Source organism: Halichoerus grypus, chromosome 4 (assembly GCF_964656455.1).
Source record: "Halichoerus grypus chromosome 4, mHalGry1.hap1.1, whole genome shotgun sequence".
Taxonomy (NCBI): domain Eukaryota; kingdom Metazoa; phylum Chordata; class Mammalia; order Carnivora; family Phocidae; genus Halichoerus; species Halichoerus grypus.
Window position 1 is genome coordinate 191,040,249 of NC_135715.1, and position 26,813 is coordinate 191,067,061.

The following is a 26,813-nucleotide window of genomic DNA, read 5'->3' on the forward strand; positions in this document are numbered from 1 at the left end:
TCCCACTCCCCCTGCTTGTGTTCCCTCTCTTGCTGTGTTTGTCTCTGTCAAATAAATAAAATCTTTAAAAAAAAAAAAAAAGCCAGATGTGGGGCTTGATCCCAGGACCCCGGGATCATGATCTGAGCCAAAGGCAGTCGCTTAACCAACTGAGCCACCCAGGTGCCCTTAAAGTATATTTTAAAACTTAGATTCTTTTGTTGTCACTGCCTGTAGCATGGAAAATGGTTATAAAATGTAAAACAGGTGAACTTTAGAATCTTACGTCCTTTGAAAGGCGCTTGAAGGTGCATCTGCTGAGAGCTGCTGGTGCGTTAGAACCATCCAGAGAGTTTTTATTAAATACTGGTGCCTGGCTCCTTCTCGGACCCAGTAGATCCATCTTTGGGCAGGGTCCTGGCCTTGGTATTTTAAAAAGTTCCCCAGGTGATTCTGATGCACAGCCAGGAATCAGAAGTTGCCACAGAACTTCTGGTCCGGATGGTTGCTGACCCTGGAGGAGCAGGGTGGGGAGCTGCCTACCCTGTCCTTCGGTTTCTGTGCACAAGGGCTGGTCCTATTAACCCCTTGGAAGACCTGGAGTCTTAATGCATGGGGAGGAAAGAGCCTGTGCCCACCTCGGTCCCTGGGTGGTAGGAGTGTCCCCTTGGACCTGGCTCATTCGAGCTGGAAGCTGCGGAGTTGAGGCAGATCTTGAGGCGTCTTGCCGACCAGTAGGAAATGTGCACTGCTGCCCTGCCCAGTGGCCCGGATGTGGGCCAGTTACGCTTCTTCCTCTTGCTCCCAGGAATGGACAGGGGGCCTGGACAGATCCCTCGCTGACCCATCTGCCCAGGTTGCTGTGTCAGCAGCAGGGATGAGGCCAGTCGCTCCCTGAGCGCACCCCCTGACCTCATGGCGCTCCGCTCCCCAGGTAGCAGCACAGTGGGAGGGATGCCTGCAAGTGCCTGGTGATCTTTGCGCCCCTGAAACCTGCGTGACAAGTACACAGTTGTAAAGAGACCAGGGGAACGCCCGATGGGATGGAAGTGCAATAAAGGCGTCAGTGACTTGGGCTTGGGCTGCACGCAGATGTGCAATTGATGCTTCAGTGGGAATTGCTGCAGTGGGCCCGTGATTTCAGCTCTGGCCCGTGCTTGGTTCCGTTTTCCCAGTCTGGGACTCCGGCACCCTGGAGTCAGCTGTCCTGTTCGCAAAATGACACTGGTTTTCTTGCCACCACGTCAGCACTCAGGAGGGTGCGCGGTATCTCGGGGTTCTGTTTGCCTGGAGCTTCGAGGTCGGGACAGCGGGAGTCCAGACGCGCTCTTCCTCCCCCAGGCGGTATTTGCGTGATGTGTGCAGGGGCGCCGATGCTGGGCGCTGACCGTTTCCAGTGCTCATGTTCTCTTGACAAGTTGACCCTCATCAGCAAATAATGACAGGACCTTCTTGTCTTTATCACAGTTTTTGGCTAAAAGTCTCTTTTGCCTGGTATAAGGTGTGTAGCCACCGCTGCTCTCTTTTGGTTTCCGTGTGCATTGAATATCTTTCTCCATCCCTTTGAGCCAGTTTGTGTGTCTGTAAAGCGAAAATGAGTCTTGTCAGAAGCATACGGCTGGGTCTCGCTTTTTTATCCTTCCAGCAGCTCTGCCTTTTGATTGGAGGTCCGAATCCACTTGTATTTGGAGTAATTACTGATAGGTAAGGACTTGCTCATTCTATCGTACTGTTTTCTCCTCTTGCCCTGCCCTTTGTGATGATGATTTTCCCCAGCCGTCTGCTCTGATTCCCTTCTCTCTGTCTTTTGGGAATCGACTGTGGGTTTTTGCTTTGCTGTTACCATGAGGCTCACATAAAACGTCTTATAGGTAAAGGTCTGGTTCACACTGGTAACAAGTTAACTTCAGAAGCTCTTCCCTTTTACTCCCTTAAATGTTTTTGATGTCAGAGTTTACCTCTTTATGTTGTGTGCATTAACAAACTATTGTGGCGGTTATTTTAAGTCCTCTGTCCTTTCACCTTTGTACAGAGTTGAGTGGCTTATGGCCCTCCCTCCTCCCGGGGGGTGGGGGGACCCCGACTCAGATGGTGCTCCCCTCCGCCACTGTGTTCCCTGACCGCACCTGCACCCCTGCCCCATCCGCGCCTTTCACTGCAGCATGCGGACTCCCCTCGGGGTTTTCTGGGAGGCAGGTCGCTGCTGGCCGACTCCTCCTCAGCGCCCTTCGCCCAGGAGCGGCTTTACCTCGCCTTCTTTCTGAAGGCCAGCTTTGCTGGGTCGTGTTCTCCTGGGCACTTGGTTTCCCTCAGCCTTCGAGTGCATGGTCCCGCCCCCTCCTGGCCAGAAATCCGCTGCGGTCTTACGGGGTTCCTTGGGACATGCAAGCTCTTCTCCTGCTGCCTTAAAGATTCTCTCTTTGCCTGTGATTATCTTTTTTTTTTTTTTTTTAATATTTTATTTATTTACTTGAGAGAGAGCAAGTGTAAGAGAAAGAGAGAGAGGGATAGAAAGCACTGAGGGAGAGGGAGAAGCAGACTCCCCACTAAAGCAGGGAGCCCGATGCGGGGCTCGATCCCAGACCTCTGAGATCATGACCTGAGCTGAAGGCAGACGCTTAACCGCCTGAGCCACCCAGTCGTCCCTATTTGCCTGTGATTTTCCAGTTCTGTTCTAACGTGTCTGAACGGGGTCTCCCGAAGTTGAGTTTGTTTGGTGAACTTTGTGAACATCATGAACTTGGATACCCAGACTCTCCCCAGACTTGGGACGTGTTCAGCTCTTATTTCTTTAAATAAGCTTTCTGCCTCTTCTCTCCCTCTCCTCCTTCCAGCTCCAGTAAGTCACCGATTGCTTCATTTGATGGTATCCCTCAGATCACCTGGGCTTTCTTTACCCCCTTCACTCTTGTTTTTCTGTTTGGTTTTCCTTGGGCTGGATAACTTGGAGGTCTGTTCTGGAACTCACACGTTCTTTCTTCCCGATCCATTGTGCTGTTGGTGCTCTCCGTTGTGTTGTTCATTTTGTTCATAGTATCTTCAGCTCCAGAATTTCTTTGGTTCTTCTTTATGATTTCTGTCTCTCTGTTAAACTACTTATTTTTTTCATGTATGATTTCCCCGATTTATTGGGTTGTCTTTCTGTGTTTTCTTGTAGCTCATTGAGCTTCCTTAAAACACCTGTTCTGAGTTCCTCACCAGGTAAACGTGTAGATCTCCATGTTTGGGGGGTCAGTTACTGGAAGGTTACTGAGATATTTTGGTGGTGCCAATGTTTCCCTGATTGTCATGTTCCTTGGAGTCTTGCGTTGCTGTGTTCGCCTTGAAGTACCAGTGACCTCGTCCATCTTTACTCCCTGACTTCGGGAGACACGTAACCTTCTGTCAGCCCTGCTGGGGATTCTGAAGCTTTTCAGACCTTCTATGGACATACCTGCCCTGAGTTTCTTGCTCCCTCTTGGGGCAGAATGCTTAAGCTTGTGTGCCTTCTCTCAATCCTGCAGCACCCCAAGGTGGGTGCTGACAGCCCTCCTTTTGCTTTTCCAAGGGCCGAGCTAAAGCTCTTGTTTGTGGTCTCTCCCTGGCCTGCAGATTCAGGCTGGCTTTGTTCATGTGCTCACTGGCTATCTGTCAAAGCTCGCTCTTGCCGCCATCAGGAGGCACACAGGGAGCCAGCCCCAGGTGGGAGTGCGTGTGGGTGAGGCGTGCTGAGCGCTGGGGGTACTGTGGGCCGGCAGGGGTAGGGATCCATGGGCAAGATGTCCCTAGCAGCTGGTGGGTGGACTTCTTGATGGGGTCTTCAGTGCAGTAGGACCTGAGTCCCTTTGATGTCCTCCAAGAGTCCTGTCTGCCTCTCTCCCAGCTGCTCCCTGCCCCTGAGTCCTATGGCTCAAGACACCGTAGTCTGAAGAGGGCGAGAAAGATGTAGGTCTCTTTGGCAGCATCCTGCACAGCTGGGGAGGCCAGGGGCTCCCCCACATGCTATCACTTACCCCCGTAGGAGAAATCACGAGCTGAGGTCTCTCTTGGCCCTGCACTGTGCCCCCTTGGAGAGGTGATGGGGGCACAGTCAGACTATTCTCTTGCCCTCGTCAGTGCGTCCAAGCTCGTCGCTCCAGTGGTGTGCTGGAACTTCTCTGGACACCTGGGCCTGCGAACGGGCTCTCTCAGCCGTGGTGGTTGTCTCAGACGGTTCTCCGGGACCTCCTGGAGTCTGGCCCGCCCTGTGCGGGTTCCAGCCTGTCAGCTGCCCCACGGAGGGACCTCCGCCTCCTCACGCTCTGAGCGGAGCCAGGAGGTCGTCCCCACACAGCGAGTGAGGGTCGGGGTGGGCTGGCCCCTGTCCTTCTCAGACCCTCAGATGCAGCCTGGAAATAGCAGCCCCCGATGGTTTGCTCCGTTTTGTGGTTGTTTCCTAGCTGGGTTCCTGTTTTCCTCTTCTGGCCGGAATCTACTTAGTATATTTTAAAAGAATTATAGAACTTTAAAAATCTGTAGCTAGAATGGGTTTTAGAGATTTAAAGAAAGAGAAGAACCAAAAGTTCATGGTTAGGAACTAAAGCACGTATTTTATTATATAATTAGTAGTAAACTGGAATATATCCTAGGAGCGAAGATCTACCTCTGTTAGATAAGTATGGTTCTGTTTCCGTGAATAGTCTCTGCTTCCTGCTCATCTTGCCGCCGCATCCAGGCAGGAGGCAGCCTTCTCAGCTAAAAACAAACCGAGCTCAGTGGTTGCGGCCCCCTCTAAACAGGGCTTACTTCTCTTCTCTTTAACCAAGAAACTGTTCTTGAACCAAATAAAGTCACCGGTAGGTGTGTTTTCTCTTAAGGATAAATGGCGAATGTAGAATTCAATTTCCTTTATGACTAGAAACGTGCAGTGATGAGGATGGAGGGAGCGCGTGTCTGCACGGGGCCGTCCACATCCTGGCAGCGGCAGGGGGCTGCGCGGGGGTGAGGTTGTCAAACAATCCTGTCTGGGGGAGTGGGGGGGGTGCTGCAGCCAGCGCAGAGACAAGTGAGGTGCGAAGTTCTCCTCCTGAGGAGGGGACAGGATCACCGTCATTCCAAGAGGACAGCAGTCCCCCAGGTGAACTGATCCCCAGAGGGTCAACTGTTCGAAACAAATGTGTGTGAAGCCCAGTGTCAACACAGATACACAAAGTCAGTATTTTTCCTACGTGTCAGCAATAGCCCGTTGAAAATAATGCGCATAACGTTCCCCTTCAGAACTGGAAACAAAAACATAACTTACAGAGCCATGCATTTAACAAGAAATTTATAGCAACTATTTTGAGAAGCCACAGAATTTTACCAAGAAATATAAAAGGCCTGGAAAAAGTCGAGAGAGTGTTTCTGGATGGGAAACTCAATATGATAGAGATATTATTTCCCTCAGCTTAGTTTATAAATTTAATGGAATTCCAATAAATATTCAGTGGATGTTTTGGAGCTTGGCAAGGAATATTCTAAAGTTCCTCTGAGAGAATAAATATATGAGAATAGCCTCACATAAAAATGTTTGAAAGGACCGTTTTAGGCCAGTACAATCGTATTCCTGACTTACTTCCGTGACTTTAAGTAGAGGAAGGGTCGTTGTGGCTGGGAATTTGAGTTCTGCGTTTCCCTGTTGCCTGCCGGCTTTGTTAGTGTCCATCCGACTCACTCTCTGTGTGATCAGAGGTGGTCTTTAAACTACTTCCGATTCTCGGGGCAGTCCGAAAGGCCCATGTGAAGAGATGTCTTTTCTGCGCTGCACTGCCCTTTGGCTACCGCTTCAGTGACCTGCCGCCTCCCTCGAACTCCCAGCCCCCCGTCCGGAGACACTCCTGTCCGTGCAAGGAGCTAACATGCGGTGATCTTTTGCCCTGCACCACGTGCTCGGACGTGCCTGGCATGCGTTTTTCCTCCCGTGGAAGCCTGCCAGGCAGTTCTTAGTTGTGTGGACGGTCATCACAGCAGCTACGGCTTCTGCAGGACTCCTTATGACGAAGGAGTTGTAAACATCACCCTTCTGCACGGTAATTAATTAGATTAAGTACCATCCCCGTGTCCTAGGTTCGGAAACGGAGGCACGGAGTTACTTTGTCTGATGTAGCCCGTCGGCAGAGGTGGGACGTCTCCCCAGGTCTGGGTGTCTGGGTGGCCCTGCCCGGGCATGTGGCCCTCGTACCGCGTCCCTTCGTAGACGTGCGCTCCAGCTGCGTCCTGCTCGCACCTCCGCCCTGGTCTGTGGGCGCTGCAGGGAGCCCGTCTCTCACCAGGAAGGTTTCGTGTCACAGTTAACTACCTGCAGCTGTCGGATCGTGGCGATGCCGGAGGAGTGGTGTTCTTGTATTTTATGCATAGAATAAAACACTGGTTCGTGAAAACTATTTGATGTTGCTTGGTACAACCAGTTTGGAAAACCGTTGGATGCTGGGTCACAGAGTTGGGGACTTAGACAGCCTTTGGCCCACGGTGCCGCTTCTCATTGCGTATCCCCGAGAATCCTGCGCCCGCGTGTCCTGGGACAGAGAGGTTATTCACGGTTGTGCCGCCTGTTTCTAGCTATTGTTACCTACGACTTAGCTGTTCAGAGTACTCACGTTTCGTAAACAGTTGTTGTAATAGCCCCAGACCGAAAATAACCCGGACGTCCAGCAGTAGAGTGGGTAAATACCTCATGCTGTATTCCCGTAACGACGTACCTCCCGTTCGGCAGTGCAGATGAGTGGTGTACGTGCGCTTGAGCAGAAGGGGCAGACGCACATGGACGTGCGCCCTGTGGTTCTGTCCGTGCCGAACGAGTGGGTCAGGCACACAGGCTCCGCACTTGTGCACACGGAGGGCAGCGTGGCGGGGGCCTTGGGCTTTCGGGACCCTGGCTGAGTTTGCTTTCTTGACCCAGGCGAAGGCTGCCCGAGTCACTTTATCATTTTGTTACACCACACATTTATGTTTTATGTGCCTTTCTGTGTGTGCGCAAAAAGGTTAATGTACTTGATGACACGTGGTTTTATTTTACTGTGCGTTTAAGGGATCTGGTTTGACCCACTTGAGAGATGCATGTTTGGTTTACAGAATTGGGTGATCGAATATTTCTGGATGAGCAAGACACTCAGAATAGTTACTCTGTCAGTCTCTGTGTTTCTCTTGTAACTTGGATGCTGGCGTTCCTCGGTTTATGAAGAAAATGAACTTTTGGCAGGCTGTATATAAATCAGTTCCTGAGGTCATGGGAGAGAATGTTATTTAAAGCAAATACTTTGATTTTTTATTCCCTCCCCCCACCCTGCATTAATCAGGCCTTTGTTTATTGGGTTTGCTCAATGTAGGGTAGAGTGCTGCTCATAGTGTTGGTGACCCCTCGGATCCAGCGACCAGGGGGAGGGCAGCACGCAGATGCCACGGCCCTCCGCTTGTACCCTGAAGTCTGCTTCGGAGAGACTTCCGGCGGGGTCGGAGGGTCAGGCTTCTAAGGCATTATCTTAAAAATAGTACTTTCTTATGAAGCACTGCGATTGAACTTTAAGGAAACAAACTTTTTAGTTCAGAGTTTTTATTTAAATGACTTAGAATAAATCACTGTAAACTTAAAAATCACCATAAACACAAATGCTCACATTTCTGGGGACAAGTATGTGTGTGGTAAATGCAAATCATATTAAGTCCCAGAAGTAAGTAACTGTTCACCTGAAAAGTCTTGGAAAATCACTTTTTCTAAAGCACATGTGTGAAGCGGCCAGCCTAACGCTGGAACGCTTTGTCAGAGGCCTTCCTGCAGAAAGCAGCTGAGTAAATAGTCTGCAGCCTGCTCGAGACGCAAGGCCCCGCAGGTAGGAGGCAGGAGGCCCCGGGCGGGTGGCGGTGTGTCCCCGTGAGCCGCACTCTGCCGCCACCCCTGCGTGTCCCCCATGGGGAGGGGGGCCGTGGCCAGGGCGCCGCAGCTGGTTGTGCCCGGAGCCGAATCCCAGGTCTTCCAGGAAGGAGTTTTGAGATCGAATTTCACGGGAGTGGGTTATCTATGTTTATAAAGTGGAGATGGGGTTGAGGAAGGGGTGTTTTTGGTGGCAGAACCCGTCTGTCGGAAGCTGGACATAACAGCTTCTAGTTGGTGCCGACACTGTGCAAACGCATTTTTCGGAACGCAGCGGAGTCGTCCGAACACGCCTGGCCTGGAGTGTCTTGTCGCGGACGAGTCCGCTGGTGGTAAAGGAGCGGTGTCGCCGCCCCGCAGGAGCAGCGCGCCTGCTCCCTCCTGCCCGGCTCGCGGTTTGGCTCTGCGTGTCCGAGAAATTTATGACGATGGTTAACGTTTATTGAGGGTTTACTATGTGCGAGGCACCGAGCTGCTTATTTTATATTATCCCATTTAATCTCACCTGCAGGATAAATATTATGCTTTCCATTTTATTGTGATGAAACCGAGGTGCAGAGAGGTCAGGTCAGGCTCCCAGGGCCGTAAAGTTAGGAGGTGGCGATTGGATTGGCACCAGCTTCGTGCCTGCCGAGCACGTGTTCCAGACCCCTCGCCCCGTGTCCCAAAGTCCTCCTGCATTCTAGGTTGTTGTAGGTCCTACTTTGTGGAATGATACAGTTTCATTATTTTTTGCTCTTCTGTTTCCAGAAATTAAGCGTATTTCATATGACTCATTCCTGGGTGGTGAATATAGTAGTAGATTCTCATATTTTACTATACGTATTAAAAGTCTATAAAACAAGGGTTTGTAATGGTTATGTTTGCCTGAAAATTTGCTGATATAGCTCTGTGAGCCTATTGCCAGAGAGGTGTGCTTTTAAAGCAAACAATCACTGACTTACCCACTCCACCCTGCCATGTTCATTTAAGTGAAAGGTTTTTGTTTGTTTGTTTTTGTTTTAAAACACCAGAATTTTCGTGTTTTGTGGCAGTGTGCTTTAAGCAGTAATGGAAGTCTCTCCTGACTGTCATAACCCCAGCCCAAATGCATTTTGCTTTGAATTCTTAATCCCTTAAAAATAAAGTTATAAATGTAAGGTTAGTGTTCCCGATTCTGCTTGGTGCTGTGATACAGAACGATGAGGGAGTTTGACAAGGTGACCCAGGATAGGAGGGAGCTGGGCCACATAGCTCCTCTGTGTCTTGGTCTACCTTGTAACTCACCAGTTCTCTTGGACTTTTGCATGTTTCTGCCTCCCATCCTAAGTTCCGGATCCTGAACAGTTCTGTATCAGACTCAACACAATGCCAAATGCATAGGAACTACTTAATAAGCATTGTGAATGGGTTTTAGTAGAATTGCATTTATTTATTTTTTAAAGGTTTATTTATTAGAGAGCACAAGCGTGGGGGTGGGAGGGGCAGAGGGAGAGAGAGAACCTCAAGCAGACTCCCTCTGAGCACGGAGCCGGATGCAGGACTCGATCCCAAACTCCGAGATCATGACCCGAGCTGAAATCCACAGTCGGGTGCTCAATCGAATGAGCCAACCAGGTGGCCCCTGAATGGGTTTTAGAATTTTAAATTGTTCAGCTAAGTTAATGAGAGATTCACTAATCTGTGTAAAGACAACACTTTTTTTTCTTGAGAAGTAGTTTTTTATTGTCTGGAATTCATTTTAGTCATTTAGCATTTTATTTTAAAGGCATTTGTATGGCCACTAACTCTTCTTCAGCTAAACTTATTTTGAGATAACTGTAGATTCGCATGTGGCTGCGAGAAATAATGGAGATTTCCCACATCCTCCATTTTCCCCGGCGATAACACCTCGTAAAAGCCCCCGTACAGCATCAGCCCGGAGTACTGACCTTGACACAGTGGAGATACACAAAGTGCCGTCACTGCAGGGTCCTTCTTCTGGCCCTTTACAGCTACGCCTCCTCCCTCCCGCCCACCTCACCCCTCCTTAACCCATGGCAGCCGCTAGCTGGTCTCTGTTTTTATAATATGCTCATTTCAAGAATGTCCTGCAAATGGCATCACGGAGCATGTCTTTAGAGGTTGGCTGATTTCATTCAGCATAACTGTCTGGAGATGCATCCAGGTGGTCGCGTGACTCAGCACTTCATTCCTTTTTATTGCCGAGCAGCTCCCAGGGTGTAAGTGTAGCACACAGTTCATTTAACTCTTTACCTGCTGAAGGGCATCTGGGTTGTTTCCAGTTTGGGGCTGCTCTGAACACAGCTTCTGTAAACATCCATGCACAGACTCCGTGTGAATGTGACTTTTCATTCCTCTGGGGTAAGTGTCCAGGAGTAGCGCTGCTAGGTCAGAAGCTAGCTGCATGTTAGTTTTTGAAGAAACTGCCAGACTATTTTCCACAGGTGCTGTACTGTGTTACACGCCTACCAGCCGTGTAAAAGTGATCAAGTTTCTCTGCGTCCTCACCAGCATGTGGCGTTGGCACTATTTTTTTTTTTTTTTAAGCCGTCCTGGTAGTGATCTCATTGTGGCTTTAATTTGAATTGCCCTGATAAGATGATTTTGAACATCTTTTCATGTGTTCATTGGCCATTGTGTATCCTCTTTGATGGATTGTTTGTGTCTTTTGCTCATGTCGAATGGGAGTGTTTGCTTTTTGCTGTTGAGTTTTGAGAGTTTATATATTTTAGATACTAGTCCTTTGTCAGATACATGGTTTGAAAATATGTGCTCTCACTCTCTAATTTATCTTTCAACCTCTCAACAGGGTCTTTTGCACAACAAAAGCTTTTAGTTGTGATAGAGTCTACTTTATAAGTTTTTTCTTTAACGAATCATGCTTTTTGGTAACAGTGTGAGAACTCTTTGCTTGGTCTTAAATTCCAAAGATTTTCTCCCAGGTTTTTTCCTAAAAGTTTTATAGTTTTACATTTTATATTTAGGTCAATGATCCATTTTGAATTAATTTTTGTATAAGATAGGACACTTAGGTCAAGATTCCTTTTTTCTCCTGTGGATATCCAATTGTTCCAGTGCCACACGTTGAAAGATTCTATTTCCTTCATTGAATTGCTTTTACACCTTTGGCAAAAATCAGTTGGGCAGGGGCGCCTGGGTGGCTTAGTCGGGTAAGCAGCTGACTTCGGCTCAGGTCATGATCTTGGGGTCCTGAAATCGAGCCCCATGTCGGGGTCCCTACTCAGGGGGGTTGTCTGATTGTCCCTCTCCTTCTCCCTCTGCCCCACGCTCTGCTCATGCTGTCTCTCTTTCAAATAAATAAAAATCTTTAAAAAAAATCAGTTGGGTATATTTGTGAGGGTCTTTTTCTGGATTCTTCATTCTGTTCCATTGGTCTGTGTATGTCTGTCCTGCCAGTACCACACAGTCTTGATTACTGTAACTAGATAATAAGTCCTGAAATTGGATAGACTGATTCCTCCCTCTTTATTCTTTTCTAAAAAAATGTTTTAGCTATTCTAGTTCCTTTGCCTTCCATATAAATTTTAGGATAGTCTTGTCTATATTTCCAAAAAATTTGGTTGGGATTTTGATAGGAATTTTGTTAAACTTGTACATCAATTTGGGGAGAATTGGCATCTTTACAATATTTGAATCTTGCAGTTGAGGAACATGGTATGTCTCTCCATTTATTTAGGTCTGCTTTGATTTCTTTCATCCACATTATGTAATTTTCAGTACACAAGTTCTATACATATTTTGTTATATTTACACCTAGGTATTTCTCTCTTTTCTTTACATATACAATTGTAAATGACACTGTTTTTAATTTCAGTGTCCATGTGTTGACAGTATGTAGAAATATAATTGATTTTTATATGTTTATGTTGTATCCTGCAACCTTGATGAACTCTTATTAGTTTATGAATTTTACCTTTCATTTCTACTCCTGTTTATTTAACAGTTTCTGTGTGCCAGGCATCACATTAAGGCTTTCCATACGCTTGCCAAAGCCCAGTAGCTAGTGCAGCTAGAATCTTGACAGGTAGATTATTTCCTCACTTCATTTGTTCGTTTGATAAATGTCTAAGGAGAACCTATGTGGGCCACGGTGGATCCAGACACAGGGTTCCTGCCCTCCTGGAGCCTACAGTCTGAACCTGACGTTAGAAGTAACACAAATGGTTGTAAACTTAATAAAACAAGTTAATTATAATTTAATTAACAGCATTCGACTCATACTGTAAGTGGCCAAAGCAGTGACACCTTAAGCAGCCTCATGCAGTGGGAGCCTCCGGGGGGGCCTCCTAGACGATGTCCATTTCCTAGGACAGGTTTTCCAAGAAGCCAAACTACTCATTGCTTCTTACCAACTTATATCAATTTTTGAAATTCAGAGAGGTCTGTGATAAAAGCTCATGTGAAGAGAATTCCTGGCCAAAACTGAATGAAGTTCTCAGTTGCCTCTTTCTCCTTATCGCACCCCTCTGGCCCCCTTGCCAGTGGTTCCCACCGAGGGCACCAGGCCTCCTCGCCCTCCAGACCAGCCGGCTCCGTCCAGCTCTTCTTATTCAGCGGGCCCTCTGCCCGGCTTGGTGTTGTGCACCATGTCCTCCTTAGCGAACCTCCCGTCCCTTCACTCCCACATCACTCTGGAGGGTTTCTTTCCCCCTTTTGCAGGTGAGATGGGTTGCAGAGTCTTTTGAGATGGAAAGGAGGTCCATTCAAGGAGTGAGATGCAGGGTCAGGGCCCCTTTCTGCCAAGGGAAGGGATGGACCGTCACTGGGCACCGTGTACGTTCCCGCACAATGCTTGGCACCTCGGGGCTGCTGCTGGCCCGAGCCAGTTCTGTCCCCACTCCCATGTCTTTCCACCCTCAGGAAGTCCCGGTCCTGCCTTAGGGCTGAGGATGCTTCCTTCTCTTCCCGTTTTCCCCACTGACTGTAGGAGAAATCGCTTGTCTTTGAGTCAGCGTGGAAGAAGGAGAAGGACATAGTTTCCAAGGAGATCGAGAAGTTACGTGTGTCCATCCAGACCCTGTGCAAGAGCGCGCTCCCCCTGGGGAAGATCATGGACTACATCCAGGAGGACGTGGACGCCATGCAGAACGAGCTGCAGCTGTGGCACAGCGAGAACAAGCAGCACGCGGAGGCCCTGCAGAAGGAGCAGAGGTGGGCGGGGCCGGGGCGGGGTCTCTGCAGCAGGTGCAGAGGGGGCGGGGCCAGGGCGGGGGCTCTGCAGCAGGTGCAGAGGGGCGGGGGCGGGGCCAGGGCGGGGGCTCTGCAGCAGGAGCAGAGGTGGGCGGGGCCGGGGCGGGGCTCTGCAGCAGGGGCAGAGGGGGCGGGGCCAGGGCGGAGGGCAGGGCCAGGGCGGGGGGGGGTGGCTCTGCGGAAGGAGGAGAGATGGGGTGGGGGGGCGGGAGGGGCGGGGCCGGGTTGCTCTGCAGAAGGAGCAGAGGTGGGCGGGGCCAGGGCGGGGGCTCTGCAGCAGGTGCAGAGGTGGGCGGGGGCGGGGCCAGGGCGGGGGGGGGCTCTGCGGAAGGAGGAGAGGTGGGGTGGGGGGCGGGGCCGGGGGGGTGCTCTGCAGAAGGAATAGAGGTGGGCGTGGGTGTGGGCGGGGGCGCAGGGAGCCCAGGGGGGACACCTCCCCAAAGGAAGTGTTTTCCTTCCTCAGTCGTCCGCATAGGGCACGTCTTTGCATCAGTTAGGAAAGATTTGGAGTTAATGTTCACGCAAGTAGATACAGGCAGTAAACAATACGGGGAACTTTGCAGGGAACAATACAGGGAACTTTGTTTTATGTGTCTTATCAAAATCCCCAAAAGTTTGATAACTGTACTTGAAAGTATTTTAATTTTTTACTCTGAAAAGACATAAATGCTGATGAGCCCATTTTGAAATTGGTACTGTAAAGGAAATATAATAACTACTAAAAAGAGATTTACTTTAGGGAAATGATTGATGTTCTTTGTTTATAATCAGGGAATCTGGAATGCATGGAACTATCAGTTGTTAAGGGTTTGTCAGAAAACGACCTGAGCGGACAGGGTGCTGGGTCTGTAAGCCCAACGGGAAAACACTGTGTGATGACGAAGCTGCTATCTTATTAGCCTGCTTACTCCCAAAACGTCCCTTAAAAGTGTAAGTGTCCAGCAGAAGAGGAGTTAGGAAATCGCCGAGAACTTTTTGGGGCCGAGCCCAGCACGGTGATTTGTTGGCACTTCCTACAGTTGATTTAAGGTACTGAAAAGTAGCACCCAGATGGTTCTTCCTTACAGAACCTGAGTTTGCTTTGTGGCAGGATGGTTGGAAACTGTCACTCTTCTTTGTTTTTTTGTTTTGTTTTGTTTTTTATATAGAGTCTTTTAAAAAATATTTATTAGAGCACCCACGAGCAGGGGGAGTGGCAGGCAGAGGCAGAGGGAGAAGCAGGCTCCCTGCTGAGCAGGGAGCCCAATGTGGGGGCTCCATCCCAGGACCCTGAGATCATGACCTGAGCTGAAGGCAGACGCTTAACGACTGAGCCACCCAGGTGCCCCATCACTCTTCTTTGTATTTATTTTGTATTTATATGCTTAAAAAAACTAAAGAAAAGGCCAGTTTGACCTCTGCTTTCCCAAATACGTTCTAGATTTTTCCTGGCAGGTAACCCAGCACTGAAAGGCCTCACGCCTCGAACTCGTGAGTTGGAGGAGCCTGGGTGGAGCGCCCTGGCAGCTGGAGGAGCCTCCCTGAGGAAGGTGGGGGGCGTGTCAGGCTGCTGGGCCCATGGCCCTTGTTGGTGGCCGCGCTGCTCACCTCCCTGCCGTCCGAGGGCTCTGCGACATGTGATGTGGGGCTTTAGGAATAGTAGGCTCCTTTGTGTAATTGCATGTTTGGCTTCACTTTTGGCTGTGGGGCGGTAAAATAACGTTTTTCCCAGGTGTGAGGTCCTTGTCCCTTTATATCATTATCTGAGTATGTTTATATTTTTACCCTTTTTCTTTGGATGCTGTGAATAACTTGCTTTTGTCTTCTTTATTTGTTTCAATCAAGAAGCCAAATCTAGGGGCCCCTGGGTGGCTCAGTCATTAAGCGTCTGCCTTCGGCTCAGGTCGTGATCCCAGAGTCCTGGGATCAAGCCCCGCATCAGGCTCCCTGCTCGGCGGGAAGCCTGCTTCTCCCTCTCCCGCTCCCCCTGCTTGTGTTCCCTCTCTCGCTGTGTCTCTCCATCTGTCAAATAAATAAATAAAATCTTTTAAAAAAAAAAGCAGCAGCAGCAGCAGCAAATGTAAGGCAAGGCTGGTGCTCACAAGCCCCCGTGTTGTGTCCCACTAGCATCACGGATTGTGCGGTGGAGCCCTTGAAGGCCGAGCTGGCCGAGCTGGAGCAGCTGATCAAGGACCAGCAGGACAAGATCTGTGCTGTCAAGGCCAACATCCTGAAGAACGAAGAGAAGATTCAGAAAATGGTGTACAGTATCAGCCTGAGTTCGAGAAGGTGAAAGCTCACACGTTTCCAAAGCTGGAAGTCCTCCTCAGTCTGAAAATAAAGAGGAAGATAGAACGTCGCTAATCTCTAAGTTCAGTTTCCTAAGAAAATGAAGTTCTCCGTGTCCTCCGTCCGAAGTGCAGGGCTTTGAAAGCGCAGGCACGTGTGTGTGTAGAGGGGCCGTGTTCTCTCCCCTTCCTCCAGCGGGAGCACTGCCTGCCTGCGGCGTGTCCTCGGCGTCTCGAGGCGGCCTGTCCTGCTCAGGTCTGTGCCAGAATTCGCTAGCAGGCGCGTGCGGGTGGCACGCAAGGAATGCGACACCCTCGGTTTCAGGTTTTAGGTCTGGGGACGGGACCCTGAGGGGAGCAGAGTGAAGGATGGCTCCCTTTTGGTGGGCACTTACAAGCAGAATGGGGCCTGAATATGAGTCTGCTCTATTTTGAGTTCATTTCCCCTCCGAAAGGGTTCATTTCAGTCTGTATCTTGATAAGGTTCACCTGAGGTTTTTTTTTTTAAAGCTCTTTGCAACTGTGTGTAGCTCTTTGTCATTTTCTCATTGGTCCCTACGGCCTCCTGCTTGTGTTTGCCGCCTTAAAGTTCATAAATTGAAGGAGATTTCAGTATGTCCTTCAGGGACATTCGGCCCCAGGGTTTTCCCCATGTGGGTAGCAGTGAGCTGCTCCAGGCCCGCGCTCGCCTCCCCCCAGCGGCCTGGGTGTCTTTCCTCATCCTTCCCATTAGATGTGCATTCCCGAGAGGCGGGCGGCTTGGGGCAAACAGCTGAAGGAAGACTTTGGGGGACGCACCAATTTGCAACATTTTTTTGATGTTACTATTTTTTTGGAAATTGTTTTTTACAGCAAGGTTTTTTTTAGAACATGGTTTATATTAAGTTTTTCACTCACATATGATATTGTAAATACTTAATGAAAGTCTTAAGTTTGTATATAAAGGAATCCAGTGTTTGGAGACATACAGATCATAAGGTCTGGGTCCTGATACTGTTATTTCTAGATATTTATGGTGTGAACCACGCAGTGCCATTTAAATGTTAGAATTGCCTGAGAAAGTTCTGCTTCTTTAAGGCTTAGCACAAATGCATAGGTTAGGTTTCCTTACTGTAATTTCCAAAAGAAATCCTTTTCTAAGGTGGTTATATGATTTTTCCAAGCTGAATAAGTTCAGGATCAGATTATGAAGCTCTGCCATTTTGACACATTGGCCACTTTGTCATTTCTACCACTCAGCATAAAATTTTTGATAGATTGTACTAAACGCATTATTGGAGGTGGGAGGGGTGTCCATTAACTAGCCCTCCATGTACTCGTCTCTTTTCTTCTGAGTTGAATGACTTAGCCACAACCCAATGGACTGTTTTTGCTTCAAGATGTGTTTGCTTTTTATGAATTTGTACATACGAATAGGATTTTTGTGTTGCAAAAAAAATTGCATACATTTTATGTGAGTAAAATTTTGTACGAAGTAGTTTATTAAATTGTATCATAAAATTTATTTTTATTTTATACATAAATCATTAAAAACAATCACATATTTTTTCTATAAGTGTATGGGTTGTGCAGTTCAGTTCACAGCTGGAGAAAACATAAGCGTTTGGATTTTTGTATTTTCAAATGTGTATATTTTGTTTTCCTTGTGAAGAAAGTTCAGGGAAATTTATCTTTTCATTCATATCGTGACATTTATCCATCTTCTGTATAAAGTGAAGTTTTATAAGACAGATAAGCATTTGTCAGAAACTTCAAGATCATTCATGAAGTTTTAGGCAGTCTCTGATTATTATGGTATCTTTATCAGAGACACGATGAGTCCTGATGTTATGTATTACTTTGAGAAAATACACAAGGGGGTTATTAAACCTTTACCTCTACTTTGGCTTGGACATTTCCAGGAAGTACTGAAGTCTCCCTGCAGGAATTTTAATTTGAAAGTTGAGCTGACATTAATTTATATTCAAAGAAAATGTGTAAACCTTTGGGAAAAAAAAATTCAGGACTAAAATGTGAGCTTTCTGCTTTGATATTCATGCTTATTTTTCTTTTCAGTAAGCAACTTAAACAATGTTCATGACCAATCTGTGATGAGAAATGATATCACTTTGTGACGCGGAGTGTGGTTAGGATGTTGGGTGGTCCAGAATCCCATCCTGCGTCCCGACAGGCGCCCCCGAAGCATGCTTGCCCTTCTTGGCCGAGCTGCACCGAGCTGACTGCATCTGTCTGCTGTTGGTGTGCGGGGTCAGGGCGCGTGAGTGGGAGCAAGGGCAGCAGGGCCTGGACCAGCCTGTGAGCAAACACATGGATGTCCGTGGTCACAGGGATGACTGGTTGCTGGAGCTTCCACGAGAATCGGCTTCAAAGGAGGCCACGTACAACAAGACCATGCCCAATGCGAGGGAGGATATTCCACACAGACTCTGCGCCCAGCTCCAGAATCTTCCACACACACCCAGGATGCCTCCCGAGGAGCCAACCACAGCCTCGTGGGCAGGCTTCCGTGCGGTCCACCGTAGCAGAGGGTGGGAGTGAGATGGGCGGTTGTGTGAGCCGCTGAGGCGGGGGAGGGGCCAGCGCCCCTGTCAGGACCAGAGGGGAGCTGCGTCCTGCCCTTGGGCTCTGAGTTGAACTGTCCCATGATGCACTTTATTAATAAACGTTTTCTATTTTCCCAAAAGGTGTTCTGATAGGTATAGTTTTACCAGCCTTGCAGTGGGGCAGAAGTGAGGCCCATACACGAGTCCCTGTTTTGCTTGTTTCGGGTGTTTTCATAAAGGAAGATTGGGAAGGACTTTTTTTTTTTCCTGGCTGGTAAAAAGAAACTTAAATGGTTCTTAAACTGTAACTTTTTTAAGTCCATATTTAGAGCTAAGTTCCAGATTGATGATCAGCTTTTTTTTTTTTTTTTTAAAGATTTTATTTATTTATTTGACAGAGAGAGAGACAGTGAGAGAGGGAACACAAGCAGGGGGAGTGGGAGAGGGAGAAGCAGGCTTCCCGCCGAGCAGGGAGCCCGATGCGGGGCTCGATCCCAGGACCCTGGGATCATGACCTGAGCCGAAGGCAGACGCTTAACGACTGAGCCACCCAGGCGCCCCGATGATCAGCTTCTTAAACCAAGCAAGTGGGTCTTCCTGGTAAGAAAATGGGGTTCAAACAGTGAAGTCCATAAACCACAAGGAGGCCGTGCACCATTAGGCAGGGGGGGTCGGGGCTTAGTAAGCGGGCGTGGTCCCGACGCCCGCTGCTCCTCCAGGGCCCGAGCCACCAGCGCCGCCCGCCAGCCCGTCGGGAGGCCGTGGGACAGGAGGGCCTGCCGCCGGACCTTCGCAGCGCCTGTGCTGGTCCCCGCGGTGCTCTCACATCTCCCGTGCACGTCTCAGGACAAGCTTTGTGATGCTGCCGTCACCACGACCTCGCACTTAAATCCCAGAGCACTCAAGGTTCCCCATCAAAACCTCCGTGAAAGCCAGTATTTTACTGGACGACACCAGCTGGTGTGTGCGGGGCTCGCGTCCTGTCGACGCTAGTGTGCACAGGTGCGGTGCTTACTGTCCCCGCCCAGGCTCCGGGGGCGCCGGCCCTCCCCCAGGGGGTGGTCACCGTCCTGGTCTGCTCAGACTTTCCTCGAGGCGAAATTTTAACAGCATCCCTCTGCCACCCCCAGCCGTGTCCTGGTTTGGACAGCAGACGATGTGGCCCTCTTCCTGTCGGAAACCTGCCGTCGGGGTCAGCCAGGGCGCTGGGGTGTCCGGTGCCCACCGAGCGCCAGCGGGGGCAGCAGCTGGGCCCACCGGTGACGTTAGTAAGCTGGGTCGGGGGATGTGCTGTCGAGACCGTGGACATCTGACGAGGCTTCTGCTTCCTTGGGGACAGACGTGGGGGTGCGTTTGCATTCAGCACTGGTGGAAGGACCTTGGCGTAAAGGCTCCTGTCGCTGAACTGATGTTGCCCTGAAGGGGGTTCCTGGCGGGTCTGTTCTCTCGTACGTCTTTACCGATGATTTGGAGGAAGCTGGGGGAAGTGGGTCTGTGTAATTCACAACTGCGTGAACGAGTGGGCAGGCCCCGGACACTGAAGAATTGACTCAGGACATGGGAACGTGAAACTGGGCCAGCCCTGACTGGGTGAAAGAACAGGAAGAACCGTGAGGGCGGTTCCAGGTGGGTGACCAGGCGGCGCCGCACTTGGGATGTGATGGGGGGGTGTGGAAACCCCCCGGGGTTCCCTGATGAAGCCAGCGCTTCGACCTTGGGAGGTCGCCTGCTGGTCTGGGTTCCCCCAGAGCCCAGCAGGACACCCTGGTGACAGTGTTATATGTAAAAAATCTTTTTTTTTTTTTTTTAAAGAAACTTACCTTTCTGGGGTGCCTGAGTGGCTCAGTCAATTAAGCGTCTGCCTTTAGCTCAGGTCATGATCTCGGGTTCATGGGGGGCTCCCTGCTCAGTGGGGAGTCTGCTTCTCCCACTCCCTCTGCTGCTCCCCCTGCTTGTGCTCACTCTCTCTGTCAAATAAGTAAGTAAAATCTTAAAAAATATATATATAAATTAATGAAACAACATTAACTTCTGACTAGATATGTAAATCTGGGAATTTAGTGTCTGATAAATATGGTATTTCAAAGCAGAAGCATTTTAGATTGTTGTCCAAATAAATGGTATTGGAGCATATGGTCATCCACATGGCAAAAATAAAATATTCTTGCCTCATACCACATACAAAAATAAGTTTCCAAAAAATTAAAGAACTTAAAAAATATGAGAATACTAGAATGATTGAAGAACACTTTGTATTTATCATATTTGTAGATACGTTTTTATTATTTATTGATATATTATCATACTGATACATTTATGTTATTATAGTTTTATTTTGTGAGCGGTAACAATATATAAGAACAAAGCACCTAGGAGAGAGCATAGTAAGTGCTAAATATGTTTTGGGGTGAAGAAGAACTTCCTAAAAAAGACAATTTTCAGAAGCCATAGATGAAAAAAAAAAAACGCTTGGCTCATAAAAATTAAACATTTCTAGCCAAGCAAACGTAAAAAATACAGATGGCCCATTGGGAGAAATATTTGCAACATCTCTAGCAGAGGTAATATTCATAGTAGACAGAGACTTTTAATAATAAGAAAAATACTTATGGCCCAGTTGGATGCTGGAAGGAAGATACAGTCAGTTCACAGAAGATGCCAGTGATCGAGAAGCGCATGAGACCCATGTTTAACCTTACGGGGGAGAAATAACGTGGCCCGGAGTCTGGAATCCAGATAGGAGAGAGTTACCTGGGTCGGAATCCCAGCAGGTCAGGCGCCCTGCCCTCCACCTGTGGAGGGCTCGTGTACTAGCTTGTGACTTTGGGCAAGTGGCCGAAACTTCTTGCCTCCCTTTCCCACATGGCACTTACTTTATGGTTTATTGTCAGAGGACAGATGCTTTACTGATTGTAAAGTACAAAGATCAGTAATCGGCACCCAGTACGCTCTACACAAATATTGGCTGTTACTCATGATCTGTGTTAATACCACGCTGACACAATTTTCAACTGGCAAAAGTTAAAAAGATTATATTAATACATGGGGTGATTGAGGATGTGGTGGTATAAATTGTTCAGTACTTTTAAAGGGTGTCTTGAAATTACTTCTCAAAATTAAAGACGGGAATATTTTCCTGTCCCAGGAGAAAGCTGAAGCGGAGACATGACCGTTGTCTTCAAATATAAGGTCTGGTGGGGAGAGGAGGAACCTGTGCTCTGGGGCTGTAGAACTGACCCATGGGTGAGATATATGGAGTGGTAGACTTTGGGTCTGAATAAGGAAGGAGTCTCCCCTCCTACAGAATGGTTCCAAGATGATGTGGATCGTCCAGGTAGGTAGTGAGCTCCCCATCACAGGAGGTGTGCAAGCAGAACCAGTTGACCACTTCTCAGGGATGCTGTTGAGGATTCCACTGGGTGCCCCCACGGCTACTACCAGACCTCGCCTACCCCCAATAAGGAATAAACCACCCTGCCATCCCAGGTCTCCACCCCAGCCCCTTACTGCCCTAGCTGCTGACCCAGCATGCTCACCCTCTCAGGTACATGGGCTTGAGCTCCAGGAGCCCCCTGTAAGCCGAGCCTGGCTGTGGTCGCTGCCCCCCCCCGCCCCAGCCCCGAGGCCCCTCTCACTTCTCACAATTTCCCTGGAGAGGCCTGTCTGGCCCCTGACGTGCCCCCCTCCAGCCAGGGAGCCTACTGTCCTCCTTCTCCCCTGAACAGACACTGCCTCTCAGGACCTTCGTCACGGCCCTGGGAAGCCGGGGGAACGTTGCAGGACCGGATGTACCTCTCCTGGAGCAGATGCTGATTGGGACAAGTTCATTCGCCAGTTTTCCTGCCTCACTCGCAAGCAGCCTGTTTGAGATCCTTCTGGGATTTTCCAAAATTGTCATTTAAACTCCGGGGCAACGCTGTCCTTTGCGATCGTGTGCCTGGCACTGGCTGGGGGCCTGTAGGTTTTTAGCACTTTGAACCTCAGTCAGGGCTAGAAATTCCCTGTCCCAGATGCCTCTCTGCTGTTTTTTGGGGGCTGCAGGGGAAAAGAACCCTCCTGGTGGGAAACTGTTTATAAAGATCCTTCGCTCCCACTTTGTCCTGTGAGCCTCCCCAGGGCTGGGAGTCAGGCCTTCTACCCACTTTAGGGTTGAGAAACCGAGGCTGTGGGAGCAAGTGAGCGGCCTCTGCCAGCTCTAAGGCCCAGGCACCTTCGAGGTAAATGGGCCGGCGCTGAGCCGCAGAGCGTGGGGCTGGCCTCGGGGCCCTGGGGAGCGGTCTGCAGGGGGCTGCTGGCTGTTGGCCTGGTTGGTTCTGTCGTCTGAGCGAGCACAGAGCTAAGAAAGGGCGAGGCAGTGACTTAAATCCCTGTTTGTTTTGTGTGATGCCACAGCAAGGGGCCCGCCAACCGGAGCTGGGCATCTCTGACAGGTGACAGCGGGCTGCGGGGCACCCCCACCCTGCTCCAAACCCCGCACCCGGGCTAGACCTTGGTACTCGGCACAGCCACCGAGGGACACAGCCGCCACGTCTGGGCCAGTCCGTGGCGCCCCCAGTACTGTAGGGACCCATGAACGTGTTTTAACTTCTTTTATAATCAGAAAAAACAATGAACTTTTAGGTCAGAGTAGATGTTTTAATATATGCTATTAATATATTCATCTTTACATCGACACAGTTGTATAATTTTTAATGATTTTTGTGGAGGAAGGGCCCACAAAGGCACAAGAGCGTGGGGCCGTGGTGTGGGCTCCCGTGTGGCTGGACCCACCTCACAGCTGCCCTCACTCTGCTCCCGGCCCAGGGACGCGCCCAGGGAGCCGAGAGAGCCGCCTTCTCGGGTGGGTTTCCCTTTCCAGGGATTATGGCTCTGAAGGAAGGTGTCTTTGGGGCGGTTTCAATACAAACACTGGGATGTGTTTAAAAATAGAACGCTCAATGAAAATCTAAACCACGGATTTTAAGCGCGCTGCTCGTTCGGATAGTTGTGAAATCAGAGCCTCGGCCGTGGACTTGGCTGTGGCAGCCTGAGGCGCTGTGTGCGCCCCTCCCCGGTGCCCCCAGCTGCCGTGGCCCCCGGGGCTTGCGCACCAAGCCCGACCCCTCTCCTGCAAAACCATTTGTGTGTCCCCATCTTTACACCTGCCCGAACAACCGTGTGTGGCTAAAACTGGATCCCTCGGCAGTGGAATGAGGAAGGTCACAGCTTGGAAAGAGCACGGTGGTCTCTGGGGTGAGGTGGACCGTGTGTGTTGGGGTTCCCCTCACTAGCCCGTCAGCCATGGGGCGCCTCCCGTGCTCGCCGGGCCGCCCCTCCGACGCCCAGACACTGACGCCCCGAGGGCCTGAGCTCCGGTCACCCTGGTCGCCTGCGCAGGGCGGGCTGGAGCTGTTCTACCCGCGAGTGTTACCCTTCGGGAAGTTTGCGGGACCTTATAGTAAAAACAAGGGCAGTCAATCCTGGAAATTCATCACTTAATGACCTTTCACATTTTACGCCTTCGGCCCCGGCGGGAGTCTGGACACCGCGGAGACTGGCACACGGAACAGAGACACGGACGACGGTGCACGTTGGCTCGGAATGCGCTCTGCAGCCATCGCAACGTGAACAGCACAAACCCAGGGAGGGGATTTTCAGGACTTCCAGGACTCAAGACTACCGTCCAGTCCAGCAAGGAGCTTGCTCATGTCGCGGCTGGGCAAGCGACGCCCGTCCGCGGGTCTTTATGGCTTCGCTCTCATCTTGCTTATTAAATACCTGAAAATATCAGCCCACGTTCACATCAGAACCACACTTGTGAATCGCAGCCGGAGGCTGGCTGGGGGCGCAGGAGTTCAGCAAAAATCAGCAAGAGCCTTCCCTGAGGATGATTGTATGGGATTGATGGTAAAGAGTACTGTGTATGATTTCTGAGTTGTGTGCTGCACATCTTTATATCGATCATATTTTTAAAATACATAGGTATTACATCACTGTTAATCTTTATAATTCACCTCCTCTGGACCAGGAGAGGAGACGGTCTCCAGTTTTGGTCCTCTCCGTTCTAACCGGGATTTAGGGGGCAGGAGGGTCTCCTCCTCCCAGTTCTGGGCCCCTCCCACTTCAGGGCAGCCTCCGGAAATCTCCCTTTGTGAGTGGGGGTTTTCCTCCCTTCCCAGACCATCTCCTTCCATACTGGTTCTTCAAGTGGCATTTCCCCGGCAGCCCAGCAAATCCACCTCTTGAGGTCACAGCTCCCTCAGGCCCTGTTTTCTGGAACAGGTGCATCCGGGGGCTTTGGATGTGGCCTCCTTCCCCTCGACTGAGCGGGCTCCAGGCTCCAGACCTAGGGGTCTGGCGCATCGCATGGGGGCTCCACAATTGGAAGGAGCCGGAGGACTGCGGGAGATAGGAGGAGGTGGGGGGGCATTGCGGACCGAGCAGAAAGTGCCCCGTCGATCCAGGGAAGATCCAGGCTGCCCCCACCCAGGGTCCCGCCACCGATAACTTTGTTGACCCTGTGTGGCGGGCGTCGGGCCACCAGCAGCACTGAGCGGATCAGAAGGTGGATGGGTGGTGGTTTCCAGTCCTTCGCCCCACTCCCCACAGCGACTGCGGCTTCTGTCTCAAAGACCTTTGTGGTTCCAGCTTTCTGCTTTGCGTAATACTTGTTCAGTTAGAAAGCAGCACCCAGAAGGAAATAAACATGGCTCATCATCCCACCTCCCGAAGCTAACCACCACCCACGTGCCGCCAGCTGCTGTGTATCTGCCACCTCATCGTTAAAAAACGTGTTTTGCAATCTCATCTATTTTTTATGCATATACAACACATCCACAAAAGCACACATTTACACTATTGGGATTATATAGTTTCTATTGTTATGTAACATTGTCGTCTTATTGTAAACAATGGTTACATTGCTCCCTTGTTACCAAGTGTTCTCCTCGCCACAGTTTGAATGGCCGCATACTGTTTCATTGAATGGAGACTTTATCCTGGTTCCCTTGCAAATATTTTCTCAGCCCATCGTGATTTATTCTTTGGCCCATTGACAAATACACCCCCGCCCCCCGCCCCCCTCCCAGTCACCCTGTTCTTGGCTTCTGCTTTGGCCGCATCGCGGTGAGGGGAGGAGTCCCACCTGCTCCCCACCCTCTGAGCCCTGTGCACACCGCTTTGATAGCTTCACGCACAGTCCAGTTCATAAAAGCTCCAAAGAGTTTTTTCCCCGCAATTTTTCACTTTAAAGGGTTTAACAAACAACATTTGACATGTCATCGTCTTTTAGGTAAAATACACATAAAATGCACGTTTTCATCATTTTTAAGTGTCTAGTGCAGTGGTATTAACCGCGCGTGCTGTGCAACCATCACCACCGTCCGTCCCTAGAGCTTTCTCATGTCCCCATGAAACACGGACTCCCCAGCCCGCCCGCAGCCCCTGGCGCCCGCCCTTCTGCTCTCCATCTCCAGGAGTGTGGCTGCGCTGGGTCCCACGTGTAAGTGCAGACATACAGTCCTCGTCCTTCTGTGGCTGGCTTGTTTCGGGGGGCAGGGTCTTCCAGCTTCATCCGTGTTGCCCCATGGGTCAGGATCTCACTTCTTTTCAAGGCTGACAAATATTTCTTTGTGCGGATGGACCACATTTTGTTTCACTCTTCACACCTAGACTGCTCTCGCCTTTCGGCTATTGTAAATAATGCTGCTGTGAACATGGGTGTGCAAAGATCTGCTTGTGTCCTCGCTTTCCATTCTGGAGACGCACGTGGCATTGGAGTTGCTGGATCGTACGGGGACTCTCTGTTTTCCACAGCGGCCGCACCATTTTGTGATCTCCCCAGCAGTGCACAGGGTCTCCCCACATCCTCGCCCACACTGCTTAGTGTTGTGTTCTGCATGCCTCGGAAAGGAATCTTGGGCACAGTGTTGGATGTAATATGCCCGTTCCGTCAAGCCTGTTGGTTGTCTTATCCAAAGTCATCCTCTTGTAGATGCTTTTCCTACTTGATTCTTCACTTCCTGAGAGGGGTATTTTAAAGTCTCCCACCCACTGTGATAATTAATTGATTTCTCCTTGATATGTGCTTTCATCCTTTGCCTTTAAATCTCTCTGAATTTTCATGTTTTAATTGTGTCTCTCGTAAACATTCCGTCGGGCAGTCTGTTTTCACCTGGAGAATTTATTCCATTTGGACGTACTATACCGTCTTATAATGTGGGCTCTATTTTTCCCACTTTTTGTATTTTCTCAGCTTCACTTTTTTTTTTTTGCCTTGTTTTGAAAAAAGGAAGGTTTTTATCCTATTTTTCTTACCCCATTTTCCTAGATTTGTCTAGTTTGAAAGCATAACTTTCAAACTATGGTTGTTATTCTTTTTTAAAGATTTTATTTATTAGAGAGAGCACAAGCAGGGGGAGGGGCAGAGGGAGAGGGAGAAGCAGGCTCCCCGCTGAGCAGGGAATCCAATGCGGGGCTCCATCCCAGGACCCTGGGATCATGACTTCAGCTGAAGGCATATGCTTAACCAGTTGAGCCATCTAGGTGCCCAAACCATGGTTGTTATTTTAATGGTTACTTTAGCTACTTTGAACTCCTTACAGTTTACAAAGTCTATGATTAATCCGTATCTTTAGCTTTCTTCCAACAATACCAGCACAACCCCAACTGATATGCTGTAGTGTCTGGTCTTTTAATTTTACCTTGTTTTTTTAGCTCACGATTTGTTTTGTTGTTGCTTAGGCAGCCACGTTTTGTCCAAATTAATTCACATATTTACCAATACCTGCTCATCATTCTGTCATGCATTTCAGACCTTCCATCTGGGATCCGATTCCTTCCTTGTAAAATTGATTCCTTTCTCAGGAATGCATGCAGCAGCCGGCAGAGTGGGGTGAACATAACCCTGCAAGCTCCCGAGGGTTGCTGGAGCCCGTGGAAGCCATCCCGCCCTCGGCCAGCGTGCCTGCCTTCAGTGGCAGGGGCCGT

The 26,813-nt window shown here is 49.6% G+C and overlaps 1 protein-coding gene across 5 annotated transcripts in view; it reads left to right on the plus strand.

Moving 5' to 3' along the window:
- TRAF3IP1 (TRAF3 interacting protein 1) overlaps nt 1-26,813 on the plus strand; it is a 73,559-nt gene that overhangs the window by 46,195 nt on the left and 551 nt on the right. For 3 of the 5 annotated variants that reach the window (XM_036086440.2, XM_078071540.1, XM_036086442.2), the window contains 2 exons: nt 12,774-12,997; nt 15,143-17,986. In XM_036086440.2, the coding sequence (XP_035942333.2) occupies nt 12,774-12,997; nt 15,143-15,308 (390 nt within the window). In that variant the 3' untranslated portion in view covers nt 15,309-17,986. Of the gene's footprint in view, nt 1-12,773; nt 12,998-14,184; nt 14,210-15,142; nt 17,987-26,813 lie in introns of those variants that run through there. The other 2 variants (XM_078071541.1, XM_036086441.2) reach the window with 2 other exon arrangements.